Source organism: Drosophila busckii, chromosome 2L, assembly GCF_011750605.1.
Source record: "Drosophila busckii strain San Diego stock center, stock number 13000-0081.31 chromosome 2L, ASM1175060v1, whole genome shotgun sequence".
Lineage (NCBI taxonomy): Eukaryota > Metazoa > Arthropoda > Insecta > Diptera > Drosophilidae > Drosophila > Drosophila busckii.
The window spans coordinates 636,890-656,416 of record NC_046604.1 but is presented as its reverse complement, the minus strand read 5'-3'; the positions used below and the strand labels follow the sequence as shown (position 1 = coordinate 656,416).

The window sequence follows — 19,527 nt, the reverse complement described above, 5'->3', positions numbered from 1 at the left end:
GCTTCTTCCGCCTCAACCCTCAACCCAGTTTGTCCTAAGGGGAAACGGCGCTGTTTCCTGCCTCGACTATCAGGCTTAGTCGCTGTCACCTTGTCTCACCCCCGCTGTCGCTCCGTTGACTGTTTTCCCACTTATTAGTCTGCGTTTTGCAAATATTTGCATACGAGGCACGTTTCAGTCATTTTTCTTCAGCGTGTACTTTTATTTTTGTTTCTACGTTTTCTTCATTTTATTATTATTATTATGCTACTGCTTGTTTTTATTGTTGTTGCTGCCACCCCCTTTGCTGAAACGGCCTTCAAAGTGCAAATGCGAGATTTCTTTGCACCACATTAAAAGGACATGGCAGCAAATAGCGAAAAGTAAAAGCTCAAAATATGTTTATAAATAATTTCAAAGATTTAAAAATAAATTTAACGCCAAACTCTTTTAGTCGCTTGGCATTAATTGGACGCTTTTAAATCCTTGCAAATTGTTTAAATTACTGTTGATCAATTTGTTGAGCTTCTACCTATACTTTTAGCTGCCACTGTCTACCTTCATCAGTTTGTAATTTGTAAATTAAATTAGGTTCGTGCGTTGGGTCGTTTTATTTTATTTTTATCTTTTTGTTGTGTGCGCGCCTCAATGCAAATTTATCAAATTGATTTAAGGTCTTGATGGCGGCCAATTTGAAACCCAAAAAAAAATTAATTACACATGCCAGACAACCACACACACACACACACACACATATGTAGCCCCTCAATTATTGTTGGCATTACTTTTATTGCTCTGGCTGTTGCTGCTGTTGTGTTTGTTGTTGTTGTTGCAGTTAACACTTTGAGCTGATTGCAGCCTTTTAGCAAAATTTACAAACTGTGTTTTATTTTTGGATTTGCCGCGTTTGTTTTCATACACAACACAAGCACTAAACACAAACACACACACACACACACAGAGACACAGACACAGCCCGATCGCTTGTTTTGGCAATTGACTGGCTGCTGATTACTGCCAATTGGTGTTGGCCAGGCCAAGCGACCCGCTACGAAATTGCCGCACAACGAACATGCCCACGCTTCCGACTTGACTGATTTGAACTTTTTCCAATTGCCTCGCTTGGCCAGCAGCGAAGGCGAGCGCACGAGCGCTCAGCAACGAGCGTCAGGCTCTTATCAGCAGCACGAGCAGCCAGTCGCCAGACTCGTCTGTGTTGAGTTTCGACGCTCGGCGAGCGTAACGCAGACGCGTCGAGAGAGCGAACTCGAGAACTCATAGCCGGCTTTTGTTGGTGTGTGGTGAGTTTCTTCAAATATTGTTAACACACACGCATTGGTGTAAGCTTGTTGAATGAACGAGCTCTTATCAGTTGTGCGTAGCGTGAACAGCGTGCAACACTTGTCACACACACAGACACACACGAACACGCACATACACACGCATACAGCTAGATTAGCCAGATATGACTTGGCATAAATGCCAAAAAGCTTGCTCAAGTGTGTGAAAATATAAGAGAATCAATTTAATGTATTTTAATTATTTACTTTAGTGTTTTTTATACCATTAAAACCTTGAGCTATATTTTTTAAACTTCTTGTAATGTTTTTAAATTGAGTCAAATATAAAAAAACGTATTTATGTATTTTAACTTTATTGTCTAACAAGTTTGGCAAGTCAAATATTTTAAAATAATTTACTAATTCTTTCTTTACTAACTTGAGTTTGTAAATTAATTTACAATTATTTTTTACATGAATTTTTCAAACATTTCCATTACCAAATTAAGCTGAAAATAATTTTCTATGAATGCACTTACTTAAAATAGTTGAAAATTAATTCCAAGCAACTTTTAGCATTAAATTATTTTTAAATATCCTATCGCTTATTTATTAGCTGCAACTAATGCTCAGTGCTATAAGAAAACATAAACTCTTTATTTTATGCTTATTTTTCTAGCGCCAAATCTAACTGCAAAATTGCTCATAATTTATTGAACTCTGCTGCTTTTAACAACTGCAGGCAAACAGTTGAAAGCCATTTCACTGTCAGCTTGACTTGACTTTGCTGTCTAATTGATGAACTGCCATCTGCTGCTAACTGGCATGTCCTGCGTCCTGCGTCCTGCTTGCTTCGTTGTCAACCACAATGGCGACTTCCGTTTGTCAGCTTCCTCGAGCTGCAGCTCTTTGCTCTTTGGCTTCGTTACATGCATTTTGACTTTCATGCGCTTGTCAAGCGGCGACTAAGAGTGTTTTGTTTTTTCTGCTACGTTTTGGCCACTCTGCTGACAGAGTTGTTGCTGGCCATAGCTTTGGCTAGTCATGTCATCGTTATTGAAGTAAGTTGGCTATCAATGCAGCCAGAGAGTCCGCACGCTAAGCGGGCCAAACTAATTACGCTGCATAATAAATCAGAGCTGTCATACTTTGCCATTAGTCGAGAGAGAGAGCGAGAGAGAGGGAGAGAGAGAAGTTACTTGCCCCTTATGGCCAACATTTATGCAAATTGCCAGCTATTGAGTGAGCGGCAATCGGTGCTGGGCTACATATGTCCACTGTACTGCAGCTGGACAAAGAGTCCTTTGCATTATTAATGGCAATTTGTTTGCAGTTCTTTTTCCTTTGAAATTTAAGTCTGAGACATGCCGTTGCAGGAGCTGACAAACAAGTTTATTTATGCAAAATTAATTGATTTCCATTGAAATGCAATTGACACATTTAAAGTGAACTCAATAAGCGTAATTTATAATATATGCATGTGTGTGTGTGTGCTTTAAATGGAATTTTTGCTCACGCTGCGCTGCTATGTTTAATAAACAATATAGCTTTGATTTCTGCAACAAATGTGAATAAGTAAAGAGCTGCAATTAAAATGCAATTGACTTACCTAAGCTGCCTGAAAAAGTTGACAGTCTTGCGTGATTGCGGCACATGCAGCATGTGGTCATCAAGGAATTTATAATCCAGCCCCGTCTTGCTGTCAAACTCATTCTTGGGCATGCGATTGAACATAAAGTCGGGCGAATCCACCTTGGGCTGCAGCGGCTTGCAGCGATTTGGATACGGCTGCGAGAACTCGCGCATGTAGCTGGAGCGTAGCGGTGGCTCAAAGGTGTCCTCAAGCCGCACAGTGCCATAGCGTGGACTGGCGAAGAGAGCGAAAGTGAGATGCAGAATAGTTTTTGAGCTGCCAACTTACTCGTCCATATTGAAGCTCTGGAAGTTGACCAGCTTGTATTCGGTGGTGCATTTGGTGCGTTGTGGGCGCGAGCCCTCCTCCAGCATTAGCTGCGTGGTGGTGCGCATATCGGGCGCATCCTGCGGCTCCCAGAGCTTTGTCTTGCGGCCACACGACATGTTGCTAGCAATGAAAATAAGTTTGTTGTTTAATGAAAAGCAAAATAAAATGTTGACGCGTTAGGCAGCGGCACAAACAATTAAATGAGAGCAAATCTAAGCGCTAATGAAATGAAAATTAACGCTCGCTTACTCGCTCACTCATTCGCTTTTACTTAGAACAATAGCCAATGCTCATAATGAGTGTTGCCGCCTTGTTTGCTTGCGTCGACATTAATACGAGCTAATTAAACAAATATTGCATGTGCAACAGCGTGTGGCAACATGTGCGTGTGCATATCATATGGCAAGTATCAACAATCGACACAACAACAAGCGTTGCCAATGTTCAACAACATAATGCAATAGACACGCCACTGAGCGAAAGAGCAAGAGCGAGCGAAAGTGTGGGCCGTGTGGCATAAATTATGTGCCACAATTTTGCATGCGTTGCATTTTGCAGCGCATAATTTGCATTTTTAAGCATTTTCACAGTGCATTGGGCATAATTAAAAGCGACGCTCAACTGTGTGAACTGCGAACTCTGAGCCGCAAACTGTGCAAACTGCAAACTGCATTTCTTTCTTTATTTTACTATTATGAATTATTACAATTTTTTGGGCAACACTTTGAAATGCAATTAGGTCGCGCGTTGTGGCAGCAGCGAAGAGAGGCAGAGAGCGAGCGTAGCCGAGCGGAAGTTGCATGTGTTAAGTTGTGCAAACAGCTCAAGTTGCTCACCTTAAAGATTTCACAGTCGAGTGGGCAGCTTGGCTGATGGCTGCTGGCTGATGGCTGATGGCCGTGGGCGGGGGCAGGTTGGGCGTGTTGCGCTTGTGGCGCACTTAACAAATTAATGTCAAGCCACAATAAAAGTCAACAGCTGGTTTTGCTTGTGGCGAGCGCCAGTACGAGCAAAAGAGAGCGCAACAGTGTGAGAAAGAGAAAGAGCTCAAGCTAAGGTGAAAGCAAAGTTGAGTGCAATGTCATGCTTAGAATCTTGCAATGCACATTAAAATGTGTGTGTGTGTCTGTGTGCTTGGTGATAGTGTGTGGCTGTTTTAGTGCTGCAAACGGAAGCTGCCACATTTAGCTGCACGCATACAACTTAAAGCGCTGCATGCCTCAGATTTTGCGCTTGACATATAATTTTTATGTTGCAGCGCCGTCTGCATTTGTGTTTATGTGTGTGTGTGCATATCCTGGCGCATCCTGTGCAAATGGCAAAACTTTTTGCCGGCACGCAGCGCTTGCTCAACTTTTTGCTTTCTACCGCGTAGGTGTGAAATTTATGAGTTCCAAGCGCCCAAATAGGCATAAAATTATTATAAGCAAATACCAGACAGCAAAAGCTGCAGCTAAAGATCTAGAGAAGAAGAAGCAGCAGCGTCCCCAGCCATGCAGTTGACACATAAAAAATTGTTATTTGAGATTTTGAAGTTGTTAGTTGAGATTTTGAAGAGATTATCAAATCTACGAGCGTGGCGGGCTATAAACATAAACTTGCATTTATGCTGGCAATGGCATAAAAGAATTTCAAAGAAATTGAATCTTATATTTGAATATGCTAGTCAGCAAAATATGAAGTATAATATAATGTTTTAAAAGAAAATTATATGCAGATAATTTTGAAAAAAAAAATCAATTATAAATTGGATATGAAATTGGAACCTGTTACAGAAAATTTCCCAAAAAAATTATAGACTGCTGTTATCTCAATTTGCTCAGTTGGTTGTTAAGTTGAAGGACTTTTCAATAAAGTAGAATAGATAAGGATGTCTAGCGATCTATCGATTTCCAATATTACACTCACTTTTATTCTATAATTATACGTTAAGCTTTGATTTACAATTTTGCGTTCCAGATGTAAACGGTCAAGTACATTTTACTTTAATTTTGATGCTCGCCACGGCAAAATATATGTTTTCATTTGCAGCATAAACGAAACTATTTATGAACTATGCATTTATAAATTTATTTTTAAGTGAATTCAGCTTCATGTTTTTGTTTTTCTTGTTGGCTGAGTGGAATTTCATGAGCTTGGCCTGCTTCACAAACATTCATTTCATTTCATTCATATGCTGCAGCAGCAAATGAACTTGCTGCGAATAACAAAAAAAAAAAAAAGAAAAAAAAACAACTTCACGCCACTTGGAGCCAACAACAATAATAATGAAACAGACTGCATGAGCAAGCGAGAGAGTCGGCACAAAAAAATGCAGTTAAATGAGCGGAAATGCAAAATTAACTCGACGCGAAAGCGCAGAACAAACAAAGAAATTGTTGTAGAACTAAAACAAAAAACCGAAAGGCAAAAAGCCAAAGCCAAAGCAAAATGAAGAGGAAATAGAGAGCGAGCCAAACTAACAAGTGAAACAACAAGCTTCAAGCATAAACGTTGCCACTTGGCCGAAATTTAATGCAAACATTTGGTCAGCCACAAAAGAAAACAGTCGAAGCTTAGAGAATTCCCTAAGAATTCGCTCAAGAATTTATAGCACTACGATAATAATTGTGTAATTAGAGCGAGAGCCTATCTGGGCAGCATAAATCATCAGCATTTGTGTGTCGTAAGTCGGATTGAGTAAAGTATTTATGCGTAGTCAAGGGGTTTGGAATTATGAAAGGCAAATATTTTGTTTATTGTACCACGGGGCGTATGAATTTTGCGTCAGAGCCAAGGTAACGGGACAGCTTTAAGCCTGATAAATATTTGGCAGGCACACGAGGCTATGATTTATCAGTTGGCCAAAGCGCGTGAAAATTGTATTTAATTGTTGAGAGAGAAATGTGCGCACATTAAATGTTAAGCAAACAACGCGGCGGCTCAGCATGAAAATGACAATAAAAATGGCATTAAATTTATGGCATACCAAACGAAATGAAACGAGGCAAACACAACAGCAGAAAAAACAGCAAAACCTAGAAATCTACGTCTGCCACTTGCCACTTGGCAGTATCAGCGACAGCGACAGCGGCCGCGTCCGCGTCCAGCGATTGCCGCAGACAAGCCAACTCTGACTTTGGCTCAATTAATGGCCGAGTGCGCCGCGCACTGCTTGGGTACATGGCTCAATTATTGTGTGTGTAAGGAGCTCTTGCCAAGTGTCTGTGTCGCTCGCTAAATTTAACATAATCCACGTTTTGGCAGCTGGCGCCTTTTGCTTGGCCTTTTGTACTGCGGCGAAGCTTTTCTTCTTTAGGCTGCGCATAATTAATTTGCCACGCTGCTGCCAAAACTGCTGCGCCGTTGGCCGCCTGCCAATTGGCCTACAAGCAAATAATGCCAAGAGACTTCTACCAGCCGGCCGGCCCAACTATAATCAGCTTAGCGTTAAGCGCGACAATGGCGAATGCAAATGCAAACGCTTTAAGAGCTTATTGTTTATAGAGCTAGAGCAACAATTGTAATTTGCGCTCAGCTCGAATGCAAACGCACTTCAAGCGATTACAGTTCAATGCAGTTCGGCAATTCATAATTGTTTTCAACAGCAGCAGCTGCAGTTGCTGCTCGATAACAATTTAAGTCCATTGTTGTCAATAAACAATTATTGCAAACAAAACAACCGCGCCCGCTCCCCTTGTCAGACGCTCCATTAGCCACAGGCAACAGTCGGACAGACAGTCATAAGCAACGCCACAACGCTGAGCTTTTTATCTTCATAAAAACGCGGCGGACAGACATTGTCCCAAACGAAATTCATTGCTATACAGCGCCAGCCATGGCCAAAAACAAAAATGCAGAGCGCGCTAGCTAAAAAACAAAATACACAAAGTAGCGCCAGCTAAATTGAATGGAAATGAAAAGCACAAGAGCGCTGCATGGCTGAGAGGGGGCGGTAGTGTCATAGACAGCGCACTACATAAAGTTGCAGCAAAAACTATTAGAGAGGCGGCAACAAAAAAGAATTCACTGCAAACGAAACAAAAATTTTCGGTTATATTTGCAATTGGGGATAAAAATTGTTGCAAGTGCCGATGATAAAGCGAGTCAGGGCGGCACATACAGGAAATTAAAAACGTAGCGTATGGTGCGGTTAACTGACAACAAGTTGAGCATTAAGCAGAGCCCAAAGTGTTTGCCATGCAATAGGCCAGCAGGGACAGTGGGCAGTGTGTTGGGTGGGTGGGGGGCAAGCAACAAAAGCCGCTGCCGGCTAACAAAACAGTCAAAACTTACCTTGACTCGCAGAGCGAATTTATGAGCAAAGTTTCCAGCTGTGTGCGTCTCTGTGTGTGTCTGTGTGTGTGCAAATTATGCAATTTTAACGCATAAATTTGAAGCTGCGCGCAGCTCGAGGTCGAGTCGACTACGCGCGCGACTTCAGTTCGTCTGGCTGCTCATAACTTAGGCGTTGACTTCAAGACTGTCTAATTAAAGCAAGCAGCGGGCGGAAGCACTTCCTGTCTGCTGCAGTACGCAAATGTCCTCACTGTGTGCCCCAAAACGCGCCATTTGCTAAATACCCTTGAGCGGCAGCGGCAGCTTCAGCCGTAAAGGATTGCTCCAGGCGCACAGAGCGACGATAAATTTGCTGCAACAATTGCCAAGGCAGCAGGCATAAATATCTATATACTATTTAGCAAATAGTATTTTAGACTAAAATTCATTACTTTTAATAAAAAGCATTATTTGTTAATAACAAATTGTATTTGCTTAAGCGCATTTTATATAACAACAAAGTTTGCCTTTGCAACATTTGTTGCTAGCAACTTGTTGCGAAGCTTCAGCTTTTGCTTTAATAGCAATATTATGAGCTGCAAAGTTTTTTGTTTCACCTTCAGCGTATTTGAAGTGCGTACAATTATTTTTGCTATCGCTGGCAGCGTAAACATAAAAAGTTGGCAGCACGCCCAACGCTTGTGGGAGAGACAAATCAGTTTGATTTTGATTGCATCTCTTTTACGTACTTTTGGCACCTTATAACTTTTCACCTACAGCCACATAAAGCACAAGCAGATGCCTATCTGAGGCTGCCAGCTGTTCAAAGCTCGAGTTAGTTGCCGCCGCCTCATGGGCGCACTAAAGGGAAAAGCAGTGGAGCAGCTAAGTCACTGGGTTAAATAATTTAAATAAATTTAGCACTTGCTGCTAGCCATATTATGAATATTTAAAACAATAATAAGTATGCTATGAAAATCTTATAGCTAATCTCTGATGGATTTTGTGCTTAAGTTGATTTGTTACCATTGCGATCAAACTGCTTTCAGCTTATAGCTTGGCCTGCCCCCCTTTGATACGTCTAGCCTACGCCCATGCGCTACATGGTTTTTATTCCCCCCCACGCTGTTGTTATGTTGGCTTCCTGTTTGTCCGATGTTTATGTTTTTCGTCATGTTTGCTGCTCGCTTTTATTTCAAGCGCTAAGCTCGTAAAACTTTTGGTAAAAACAAAAACGCAAAAGTACCAAAAAGAACTTGGCTCGTATTTATTTTGGTTGTTGTTGGGCATACCTGAAGATTTTATGCGTGTTGCGTGGCTAGTCTTGAACAACAACTTAATGAATCGTTCGAAGGCAGTCGCTGGGGTCAAAGTTGAGGTGTGCTGCTGCCGCTACTAAATAAACGGTGTGACAACAACGGTGGAGACATGAAATTATTTAACCGCTGTGGCAGCCATAAAGAAATGCGCTGCAGCTTCCTGTGGCACAAGCGCTTTGCAATTGAAATGTCAATAATGTTTTATGACATTGCAGCGCAACGCTTCAAAAACTCGAGCTCAAGTAAAAGCGAGAGGGTGGGGGTGGTTTGGGTGGGGTGTTGTATGCTCAAAGCAGACAGAGCTCGAGAATCTTTGCAACATTTAGACGAAATTTGTGGCTGTAACTGTAAAAACGAAATATTTTTATTTGACTGGCAAATCTTGACATGCAACAGCAATCAAAAGCAATGTCAACCAAGTGGGCGCAGGTTGTGGGGGTGGGCCGGAAGTTGCCAAACAGGACATTGGACTGTAGTTAAGGGCCCAGAACGCCATTTTGTGGCCTGTCTTGCGGTGTCGCCTGAAATTGGCCAACAAACAGGCCAGCAACAAAACGAAATGCACACACAGAGAGAGAGAGAAAGAATGAATGTGTATATGTGTGTGTGAAATCCAATTCAAAATGCCATCAGACATTCTAATTTCATTCATTTCTCAATACAATCAAGCGCTTTTGGGTGCCACAACAAGCTACAAAATTCACTTCCTTATGTCACATAAATTCTGATTGTGATAAAGCGCAACAGCAGCAAAAAAAGAGATAGATAGAGAGAGAGAGAGAGAAGATGATAGAGACAGAAACAAACCATTTAGCTCTCCACTCGGCATAAATTGCGGCAACAAATTGAATTTTTGTCTATGATTTGGCCAGCAGGCTCGCCTCACTCGCTCTCTCTTAGGCCAAAGTGCATTGCATTGCAGCAGAAGCTGCAGCTTAAACTAGCTAGCTAAACTTGCTGCAATTTATTTTAATTCATAGAAGCAACAGTTGGCTATGTGCTTGTTATTGTTGCATTCATTAGTTAGCATTGCAAGTCCTAATGCAATTGAGAAGCGCACTCAAACTTAAGATGCACGACCTTGCATCCCTTCCACACACACACACACACACACAAACACACACACAGCAACTCACATCCGCTATCATCATCCTTGACTGCAGCCAGCATCCTGCTCGAGCTCGTTCATGGACCCATGTCAATCGTCAAGTAATTGCATTTACCAAGCACGTATGTTGACGATAGTTAATTTTGTAAGTGTATCTTGATATCGATTGCACTCGTGTGTGTGAGTCCAAAATAAAATCCAAGAAACCGAAGCCAAACGCTTGCCGTCTGGCTAATGCAATGAAGCAGAAATGCAATTGCTACAGCAACAACAATAAAAAGCGAATTTCGTTCGCGAAATATTCCAAGGCAGTGCCAAGTTAAATGCCAGGACGAAGCAATTATGTTGATTTTGCCCGCTGATGGAAAAACCTGCGCCTAATTACGCGACAATTTTCGTTGGCTCTCAAGTATTCGTTTAATTGCCAGCAGCTCAGCTCAGTCAGAGCAATTAAACTGCGCTGTCAAATTGCATCAAGTGTGTATAGCTTTGAGTAGAATTCTTCATCATACTAAATATAGAAATCATAAGAACGGATGCTCTGCTGCTGCTGAGGCGAGCGCATCTCCGCTGCGCTGTAATGGATTTTTAAAAACCAATTTCCGTTGCCGAAAAAAAACAAAAACATTCAACATTGAAAACTAATAACCCCTTGCCTGGCGTCTGCAGCTTAGGGTAAGGGCCAAGGCAAGCAAGCTGCCAAGGAAATTGTTTGCAATTTCAAAGAATGTTCACTAAAGCAGGGAAAAGTCAAGCAGAGCGATTAAAATTCGCTTTCACAATATTTATATAGAAACAAATTAAATTTTCGCTGCTACAACGACGGCGAAACAATTTCATTTTGCCAAAACAAAGCGGCGAAAAAAAAGTCAACATAGATGAGAAAAATAAGCTGCACTTAAAAATTATTTACGTCTTGGCAGAGCCAGCGCCAGCGCCAGAGCTTGAAGCTCCAGCTTGAGCATGGATGTGGGCCATAAAAGCGAGTGCCAACAAGTCAGTAGAACAGGAAGCGGATGCTCCAACTCCAGCGTCAGCGTCAGCGCCAGCGCCAGCGCCATTGACTGACGACTGACTAGCACCAAAAACTTTCTTAGCTATAAGCTATGCTTCTCTCTCTATGTGTGCGTGTGTGTGTGTAGGTGTCGCTGCGGCGAATTGAAAAAGTTTAGAATTCGTTGCTAAAAAAAAAAAAAGCAAAAACTTTATGAGCAGCCCGTGCCGGCAGCCACGGCCTTTTACGGCCTTTTTAATGGCTGAGTTGCGGCCGAAAAGAAAAAACTTTGCCAGCGGTCAACATCAGCTACAGTCGCTATATATATATATCTATAGAAATTGCTATATGTGCTTAAAAAGTATATATCTATAGCTGCAATCAAGTGAAGCGCGGTAAACTACAAAGTAGAGGCTGACAAATATTAGAAAGAAAATAATAGACAAATAAATTGAATTTATATTTTTAATGCACGTATTAATATAAAGTTATTGTCAAATGATCAATGGATTTTCAGCTTAATTTAAAGTAAAGAGTTATAAGCTGGGATTATCGTTAATTTTTGACTCGCCTTCAACTTTTGACATATAAGTTTATTTTCAAAATATGCACACTATGAATCTATGAAGCCTAACAAATTTTATATGTTTGAAATGTAAAAATGCAATTATCAAAAAATAAAAGCTGTATCACTTTAAAATATTTAATTATTTTTATAAATTGCTTGCATATTAAATGCACAAAATATATGAATTTAATATCATAGAAAGCTTAATGCGCTTATACTATTTGTAGCTTAAGTCTAGACTAAGCTGACTTTGACTTTTTTCGGAGCCTGGCAGCCCTGAGCACCGCATTGAAAAGACGTGGGAGCTGAGCTGGTGATGGAGGGAGCTATATAAGCTAAACGGTAGTCAGCCGCGGACGTATGTGAAACCCCTAAATTAAACTTTGAGGTTGGTGGCCAGCGGCAAAAACGACAGACAGTGGACGAGAGTGCGGGGCGGTGAAGGGAGGTGAAGTGACAGCGAGTGGGAGAGCGCGAGACTAAAGTGTTATGGCACATGCTATAAAGCAAAGAAGAAACGCGAGAGAAAAAAAGCGAAACGAAACGAGACGAAAAAAAATGAAAAGGGGCCAAGTGCGGCCGCTGCTGGCACGTGGGAGATGGAAACAGCGCTCAGACATGGCTGGTTGGCTGGTCAAAAGGCAAAGGCTAAAACAACGCGTGGGCAGGCGGCAGCCGCAACAAGCGCTAAAGTATGAGCCACGCCACTAAAGCCAATGAGCGTTAAAAAACGCAAAAAAGCAAAAGAAGATGCTGCTGCTGCTGAAAAAAAAACAGAAGCAGCAACAGCAATCCGAATGCAACAAGCCACAGCGACAGTTAGAAGTGCTGCATGTTGGTGCGGGGACTGCGGGGGGTAAACTTCAATTTGGTTTTGCGCTCGCTGCGCCATTGCGATTCAAATCGCAGTCAACAGAGACATGGGGACAAGCACTGAGACTGCCATCGATGCCATCAATTGCGCGGCTTTGTCTCGCTCTCGGCCACTCTCTCTTTCTCTCTCTCTCTCTAGCTGTATCTTTTAGCGCTTACTCTTCGCTTGCTGCGGTCTGTGTTTGAGCCAGCGCCCAAAAATGTCCCAAGCGCATTTCAGCTCATGCTTCAACGCCTTTGCAATCGCGTTTGGCATTTGGCATTAATGGCGCGGGCGGACTGCGCGCCACGCCGGAGTTAGTGCCGTTTGAGAGATGAGAGACAAAACAAGCAACAACCGCAGGCTCCAGGCTCCATTGCATTACGCTGGGCGCCGCCACGACGAAAATATTCATTAGCCCAGTTGAAGTTGTGGCCGGCAATACTGCAATGGGCCACTATCGATATAAACTTTTGTTTCCCAGCTTACAGACAGCAGCCAAAAGATAGAGAGAGAGCGACAGAGAGAGAGAGAGAGGGAACAAGTTTTTGCACAGATTTTTCGTTTTGGCCATAAATTGTTAGTTGGGCCAAGCGTTTGGGTCTCTTGGCCAACTTTTTAGCACGCGCTGCAATCGCGCATAACTTTTAGTCTATGTCTATGTCTGTGTGTGTTTGCTATTTGGAACAATTTTAATTAAAACGCCAGACAATTACACACAGCGTTTCCAAATAGAGCGACATGACGAACGAGTGAGTACGAGTGGTGCTTGCAACACGGCAATTGCCACTCAAGTGCGTTGCTGGTTGTCTGCTCAAGCAGCGCCAAATGTTACCACAAATAGCTGCCATGCCTCGACTTGCACACACACACACACACACACACAGACAGCTGGACGGACAGGCGATCTAAGATTGTGACTAGCATATGCAGTTGCACTTGCAACACAAAGGCAAGCAATAAAGTCAAAGCCACAGCCACAAATGTTGCAATTGCATAGAAATATATAAAAAAGCTAGGTTAGAGCTCATCAAATGTTTAGATGTACAATATAAATATATAATATAAAGAAATGCATAGAATTTTGTTAGTCATATAATATAAAATTGATTTAAATCAAGTAAGCGGAGAGTATTATATAAAATTTAATACGTAAACTTAAATGAAACCTAATTCAATTAGAAGTTTTAAGACTTGTGACTTACCATTAGATTTTTGTGTGCTACCTTCTGTAATAAAATAAATTTAAGCTTCAATATTTATTTTGAATTTGAATTTTGAATGCTTTATAATAATAATTCTTGTGAATTGAATATCAAAAGTAAGTTTTCATTATTGTAAATTTATTTCCAACAACTAGAGTTCGTTCTATGCAATGCATAAATAAATTTAGCAACACATTCATCTAGCTCAAGCTCTCTGTCTTCCCCCCCACCTCTCTCTCTTTGTCTATCTTTCTTGCTCTGCTAACTGCTGTCAGCTGCCAAGCTGAACACCTCAACACTTTCTTTAAGCAACTGAGCACAGCTTGCTGAAGTCATTGCCAAAAGCAAAGTCAAAGCACTTCTGACGCTCAGACGCTCAGCATGTGCTACAAAATGGCAGTCGACAAGCTTAAATATCTTTAGCTGACAGCTGTGTGTAAGTTGCTAAGTTAGTGTGCGTGTGTATATGTCCGTGTGTGTGTGTGTGTCAACTTTTATTATAATTACAACTATAACATTTATTAACGGTTGATAGTGGCGCGCAGCTGTGGCTTTAGTTGTTATTGCTGATGTTGTGTTGCCAGGTGCTGCTGCTGCTGCTGCCAGAGAGTCAACAAAAGGGCGTGCCACGCCCACACGCAGAGTCAGAGTGATGCTCAAAGCTGGCAGTAATGCTGCATGTTATGAAGCCATTAAGGCCAACAAAGTTTTTGCTTTAAGAGCGCACTAATTTTTGGTTTGCAGAGAGAGCGACAGAGAGAGAGCGAGCAAAAGAGCAGCTAAGTTGCATCTTTTGGCACTTACTTGCAGCAAGTTGCATGTACTGCGTAGCAGCAGCAGCAAATGTTGTTGCATGCCTCATCGCTAGAGTCTACACAAATTTTGATTCATTTCAGCTGACTTTGAGTTGACACAAAGCGCAGTTAAGCTGCAACCCAAACACAAACACACAAACACACACACACACACACACACACACATACGAGCTTGCCACAGAGACTAGTTTCTTTTTTCGTTTCGGCAATTTGCCACACGCTGCGTAAATTGAATCTGTCAAATTGTTGCTTTTGGGTAATTTTGTTTTTATTTTATTTTTTCGCTTTTGGCCATTTAAACAGATTAAGCCAAATTGAAAGCGCCCACTGCCACAAATTTAATGCAGTTGCCACACTCTAACGGCATGTCTCCTTTTTTTGCGCTCTCTCTTTTATTTGGCCCCTCCCAATTTGGCTGTGGCCAAGCATAATTTTGTCATTTTTACAGCAATTGATCTCGGATTGAATGACAGCGGAGCGTTTATACTCACTCTACTTTTGTTTTGTTGCTGTGTCTGTCTCTCTGCTCTATAAAAGCGAAATAAAAAATGCAAATTTTATGTGCGTGGGCGGCTGGGCATGGCAGCCCAGTTTAAAGCCTGTACTTGACGCTTTAATGCTTCAAAGATTTTAGTTCGCTGCCATTGCTGAGCTTGCAAATTGAATTTAATGGCTGCTTTTAGTTAAAGCCTTTAACAAATAAAAGTTGCATTTATTACAGCTGCTGTCTGCATTTAATTGATGGCCAAATGCTTAGGCAAGCAATTGACCAAAAGCCTGTAGAACTGAAAAAAATGAAAACTAAATATTAAAATATGAAATATTCATAATATACACTCTATAGTAAAAGTTTGTTGATTTTTGTAAAATGAACTGATGCTAAATTAATAAACTGAAATTAATACCAGCAACAATAATGAAAGTATAAAACTTTACGAGTATTATTAATATTTGTATAAATGCAACAAAATTTCATTGGCTCACAATTAATAGTTTACATATATTTATTTTATATTGAAACTTTTAAGGTGGTTCAATTATATTTAATTAAAAAATTTAAGTAAAATATAACTCATCAGCTCATTTGTCATCCGATTGAGCTCAACTCTGTCTTGTCTTTGGCCAATGGTTAGTAAGGCAGCCACTTATTTTAATGCTTGTCAGTTAAATATCTTATTATTAACCTGAATTTGTCTGCCTGAGAACGCTCGCCTTGCCCACTTATCCGCCCCCACCCACTTTGGGTGGCCACTAGATTTTCAATTGTGGAGTCATTAGGCGCACCATTTGTGCTGCGGCTGCTTGGGTGTTCATTGTGTATGCAGGACTCCAACTGGGCCAAAACAATTACCGCATAATAAATCAATTTTGAGTTCTATGAATTCGCAAAGCTTTAGCTGTTTGCCGCCCCCGTTCCCGCCCACAAAACCAGCTACTGCCTTCAATCAAGCAGGCAACCATTTGATAGAGTTGCTCTGCGTCTTTAGTGTGCGTGTGCTCGTGTGTGTGTCTGTGTGTGTGTGCGCGGTTGGCAATTTGCAGCTTAACTATGCAAATTACTGACAGTTGGTAGCCTCAATTTGATTCGCAGCCACGTCAAAAATGGCGTCCTAAAAATATATAAAAATAGAAATAGAAGCTGAACGCCTGCAATTGAATTTGAAATTGGCACAAAAATATGAGCACAGCGGGCACTTTAAATATTTAATTGCAATATGTATGCTAGAAGGCAGCAATTTTCAAAAATGACAAACGACAAAATGTAAATTGCCAGCTGCATGCATAACTAACATGTGAATAAACATGCAGACAAAAAAGATTTAGGTTAGCGTTGGCGTCGGCGTCCGGCGATCGACAAACCGCAGCAGAGCAGTGACGAGTCGTCTAACTAAATTAGTGCATGTAAATGATATGAAGTTGATTTAATTGAGCGGCTTAGGCCTAATAACTTAATGCCCAACACAGCTTGGCAGCAAAATAAATAAGCAGAAGCATAATTGAGTGCATTGAGCGTGAGCGTGCGCCAAAGTCTGTGCCAATGCCAGTTGTTGCAGAAACAATTTTCCCCAAATGAAATTCAATGCAATTTTCAAATAACACGAACGGCAAATAACAATTCAATTCATTTATTTGCACAGCAATTTGACTGACTGCCAGGCAGCCAGCCAGCCTGTAGATTGCAGATAGCAGAGCGGGTTGGTGCGGGGGGGTGCGACTATATGTCACACACGCAGAGCTAAATTGTTGTTATTGTTGTTTTAGACATAATCCGAAACTAACAGACGCGAAATGGATTTGTCGTTTGACAGTTGATGGATGTGTTGCTGCTGCTGCTGTTGTTGCAACTTTTAACTATACAAATATATATATGTATATATGTTATATATAAATTTATCAAATAGCTGTATATGCGGCGCATAAAAAATGTAAAGCTGACAATCAACTAAAACGATATATAGTGTATGCCCATAATAAACATAAAGCAAATTGCATACCATCATTTTGGCATGGCAATTAATTAATTATGTGGCTTTCGTATGCGCACAAATTATTAATTGCATTGGCTGTTGTCAACTTGTTTATCATATTCACAAATATTTATTTAAACTTAAAGCGCAGACAATTGAAATTTGCTGAAATTTGTCTATCAACTCTTCAATTATTTAAATTCAGAAAGTTCCTTTTTTCTATATATGGTATGTGCCTTTGGCTGCACTTTGTGGCAGTGGCACGTATTTCCTTAACAGAGCGATCGCCTTGTATGCGTCACGTCGTCATGTCAACGACATTGCAATCACATTTGAATACGCATACGCCATGTGGCACGCACGCTATATAAATGTTGTAGCTGCTGCCATTTGTAATTAGCTTGTAGCTAACAAATCTCAGCGCAGACAGCTTTTGTCACGCATCAGTTCACAAGCAGTCTTCGGGCTTGAGGCAAGTTGGTCACTGCAGCAGCAGCAACGTGTGTGAATATTTATGGTCTGTATGCCGCACATTAGCGCATTGTCACCGCACTCGGCGCACTTTCAATAAATTACCCCCTGGGGACACACACACACATAGAGAGAGAAAGAGAGCGAGAGAGAGGCAGCAACTTCAGTTGGCTCGCTGGCTAATGCGCTTAGCTCCTTTGTAGCAACAACATATTTTTTGGCTTTAGCTGGTAAAGAGCGAGCGCGCGTTGTGCGATTTTGTGCAGAGCGACAAAAATCCGCCATAAATAAAGGATAACAATTTGTTAGCTGGCAACAAGTGGCAAACTAAATCAACAATGAGAGTAGATTTCGTGGCAAGCACATGTAAGCCAAAACGGTTAACGGCAAATGTGCGGCATGTGGCCAACAGCAGGTGAAACTGGCGCTGATAAACAGCTAACTGTGTTTACCTAACATACATACATGCGTGTGTGTGTGTGTGTGTGTGTGCTTGAGTTATGCATGCCATATTTTGAAGCAGACATATTTAAGCATTAAAGAGGTCAACACAGAGTACTCGAGTACATATTTACTTAGACACAAAGCTGTGCCTTAGGTAAGATGAGCAATTTGATTTCGGGTCTGTCTCCCTGGCGTACAATGGGCTGCCCCTTTTTTTTTTCCATTTTTTGTTTTTAAGTACATTTCACTTTGTCTGCATGGCCACAGCAACAACAGCCACAAATGGCTGCTGAAATTAAGCCTTCAACGCAAAAATGTCCCTTTTCTTGCTTTTCATTCTTTTTTTTTTTGTTTGCTGTTTCGATTTTGGTAAAGTGCTTAGGTTTATACACTTTTGACTTTTTGCGGCATAATCTCAATCCCAAGACTAAAGGCATGCCTGTTAAGTCACACAGTTGGACAATAGTCGACTCTAAGCACTTTTTTATAAATAAGCAATTAATATTAAGTGCGCTTATAAGTATGCTACACTTTGTGCTTAGCTTGTTTAATGAAGTTTTTACCAATAGATTTTTATAGAGTATCCTCTAGTTCATTTGGCTCTGTGCCTTACGCTTATTGCGCTGAACTTTGTTGTTGTTATTACTGCTGCCGCTGCTGCTGTGACTACCCTTAATAGCCTTGGGGAAAAATCAAACGTTGCGTGGGCCGTCGCTGCCGCTTTGGCCGGCAAAACATATTATTTTCTTTGCTTTTCCTTGCCGTTTCTTTTATTTATTTATAGGCTTCGCTTTTTTGTTTTTAATTTTTTTTGTTTTCTGCTGCCGCAGCAACTTCATTTGCTGCCTTTTGGCATTTTAACCGTTTCTTACTCATGCTGCTGTTTAATGAGCGCTCCCAACGGCGGGCAGCTGAATGCACAAAAGAAGCGTCGAAAAAAATAAAAGAAAATCAAATTAAATGTGTGTGAATGCATAAAAATGCTTTTGAAGTCTCGCTGGCCGTCTGTTTGTCTGTCTGTCCGCCGCAGTTGCACAATTGCATTTGACAATGCGACTGACACTTGCAACTGAAAAGTTGCTGCAATTCGCTTCATTGAGTAATTAACATGCGCATTATAATTTAATTAACATATTGACTGCACAAATTTAAGCGAGCAGTGCAACAAAAGCTACGCAACAGCTTGGCAAATGCAAATTAAGTTCTCAAGCTACCCTCGCATAAGTTGCAAGCATTTTTTACACACACACATGCGCCAACTAACGCCATTGTGCTGCAGTTGACAATAAAATGTTTGTTTGCGTTTTCTTTTTCCTTGTTACAGTTGCTGTTGGTTTTTTTTTCAGAGCGCGCTTGCTGTTTATGTTGTTGAAGTTGATGGCCCCTTTTGTTGTTGGGGGCTCAAAAGAAATAGTGAGTGCGTTGCTCATTGGCCTTTGTTGCATAGGCTGTGTGGCAGCCACTTCAGTTCAGTTCACATGCCGCTTAGAGATGCCAATGGCCGCAAACAATTTGCCCTTTGTGCCGCCACGAGTTGAGTTCGCTGCTCTCTAGCCTGGCTGCCAGCTGACCCAATTGCATAAACAATCAGCATGGCAAATCGATGTCAAACGCTTTCAAATTGCAATTAAACTAAATCATGCAACAGCTTAGCACAAAGCAGTTGAACTCTGTCAAACAAGCAGCTAACACTTCGGCTTCTTGGGCTTGAGCTGGACGCTCGCCTAAGGCGCAAGCAATGAAACAATGCGGGCCAAGGCCAGAACTATTTTGGGCAAACAAAGATTAAATTTTAAGCAAACT

General features: G+C 41.3%; 1 protein-coding gene across 1 annotated transcript; it reads right to left on the bottom strand.

Moving 5' to 3' along the window:
- Window positions 1-2,613: 2,613 nt before the first annotated feature.
- LOC108604133 lies at window positions 2,614-3,425 on the bottom strand. The gene is made up of 3 exons (XM_017993443.1): window positions 3,181-3,425; window positions 2,869-3,126; window positions 2,614-2,815 (listed from the first exon to the last, which is right to left on the bottom strand). The coding sequence occupies exons 1-3, from the start codon at window positions 3,336-3,338 to the stop codon at window positions 2,791-2,793; spliced, it is 441 nt and encodes a 146-aa protein (XP_017848932.1). The 5' UTR covers window positions 3,339-3,425; the 3' UTR covers window positions 2,614-2,790.
- Window positions 3,426-19,527: the final 16,102 nt, after the last annotated feature.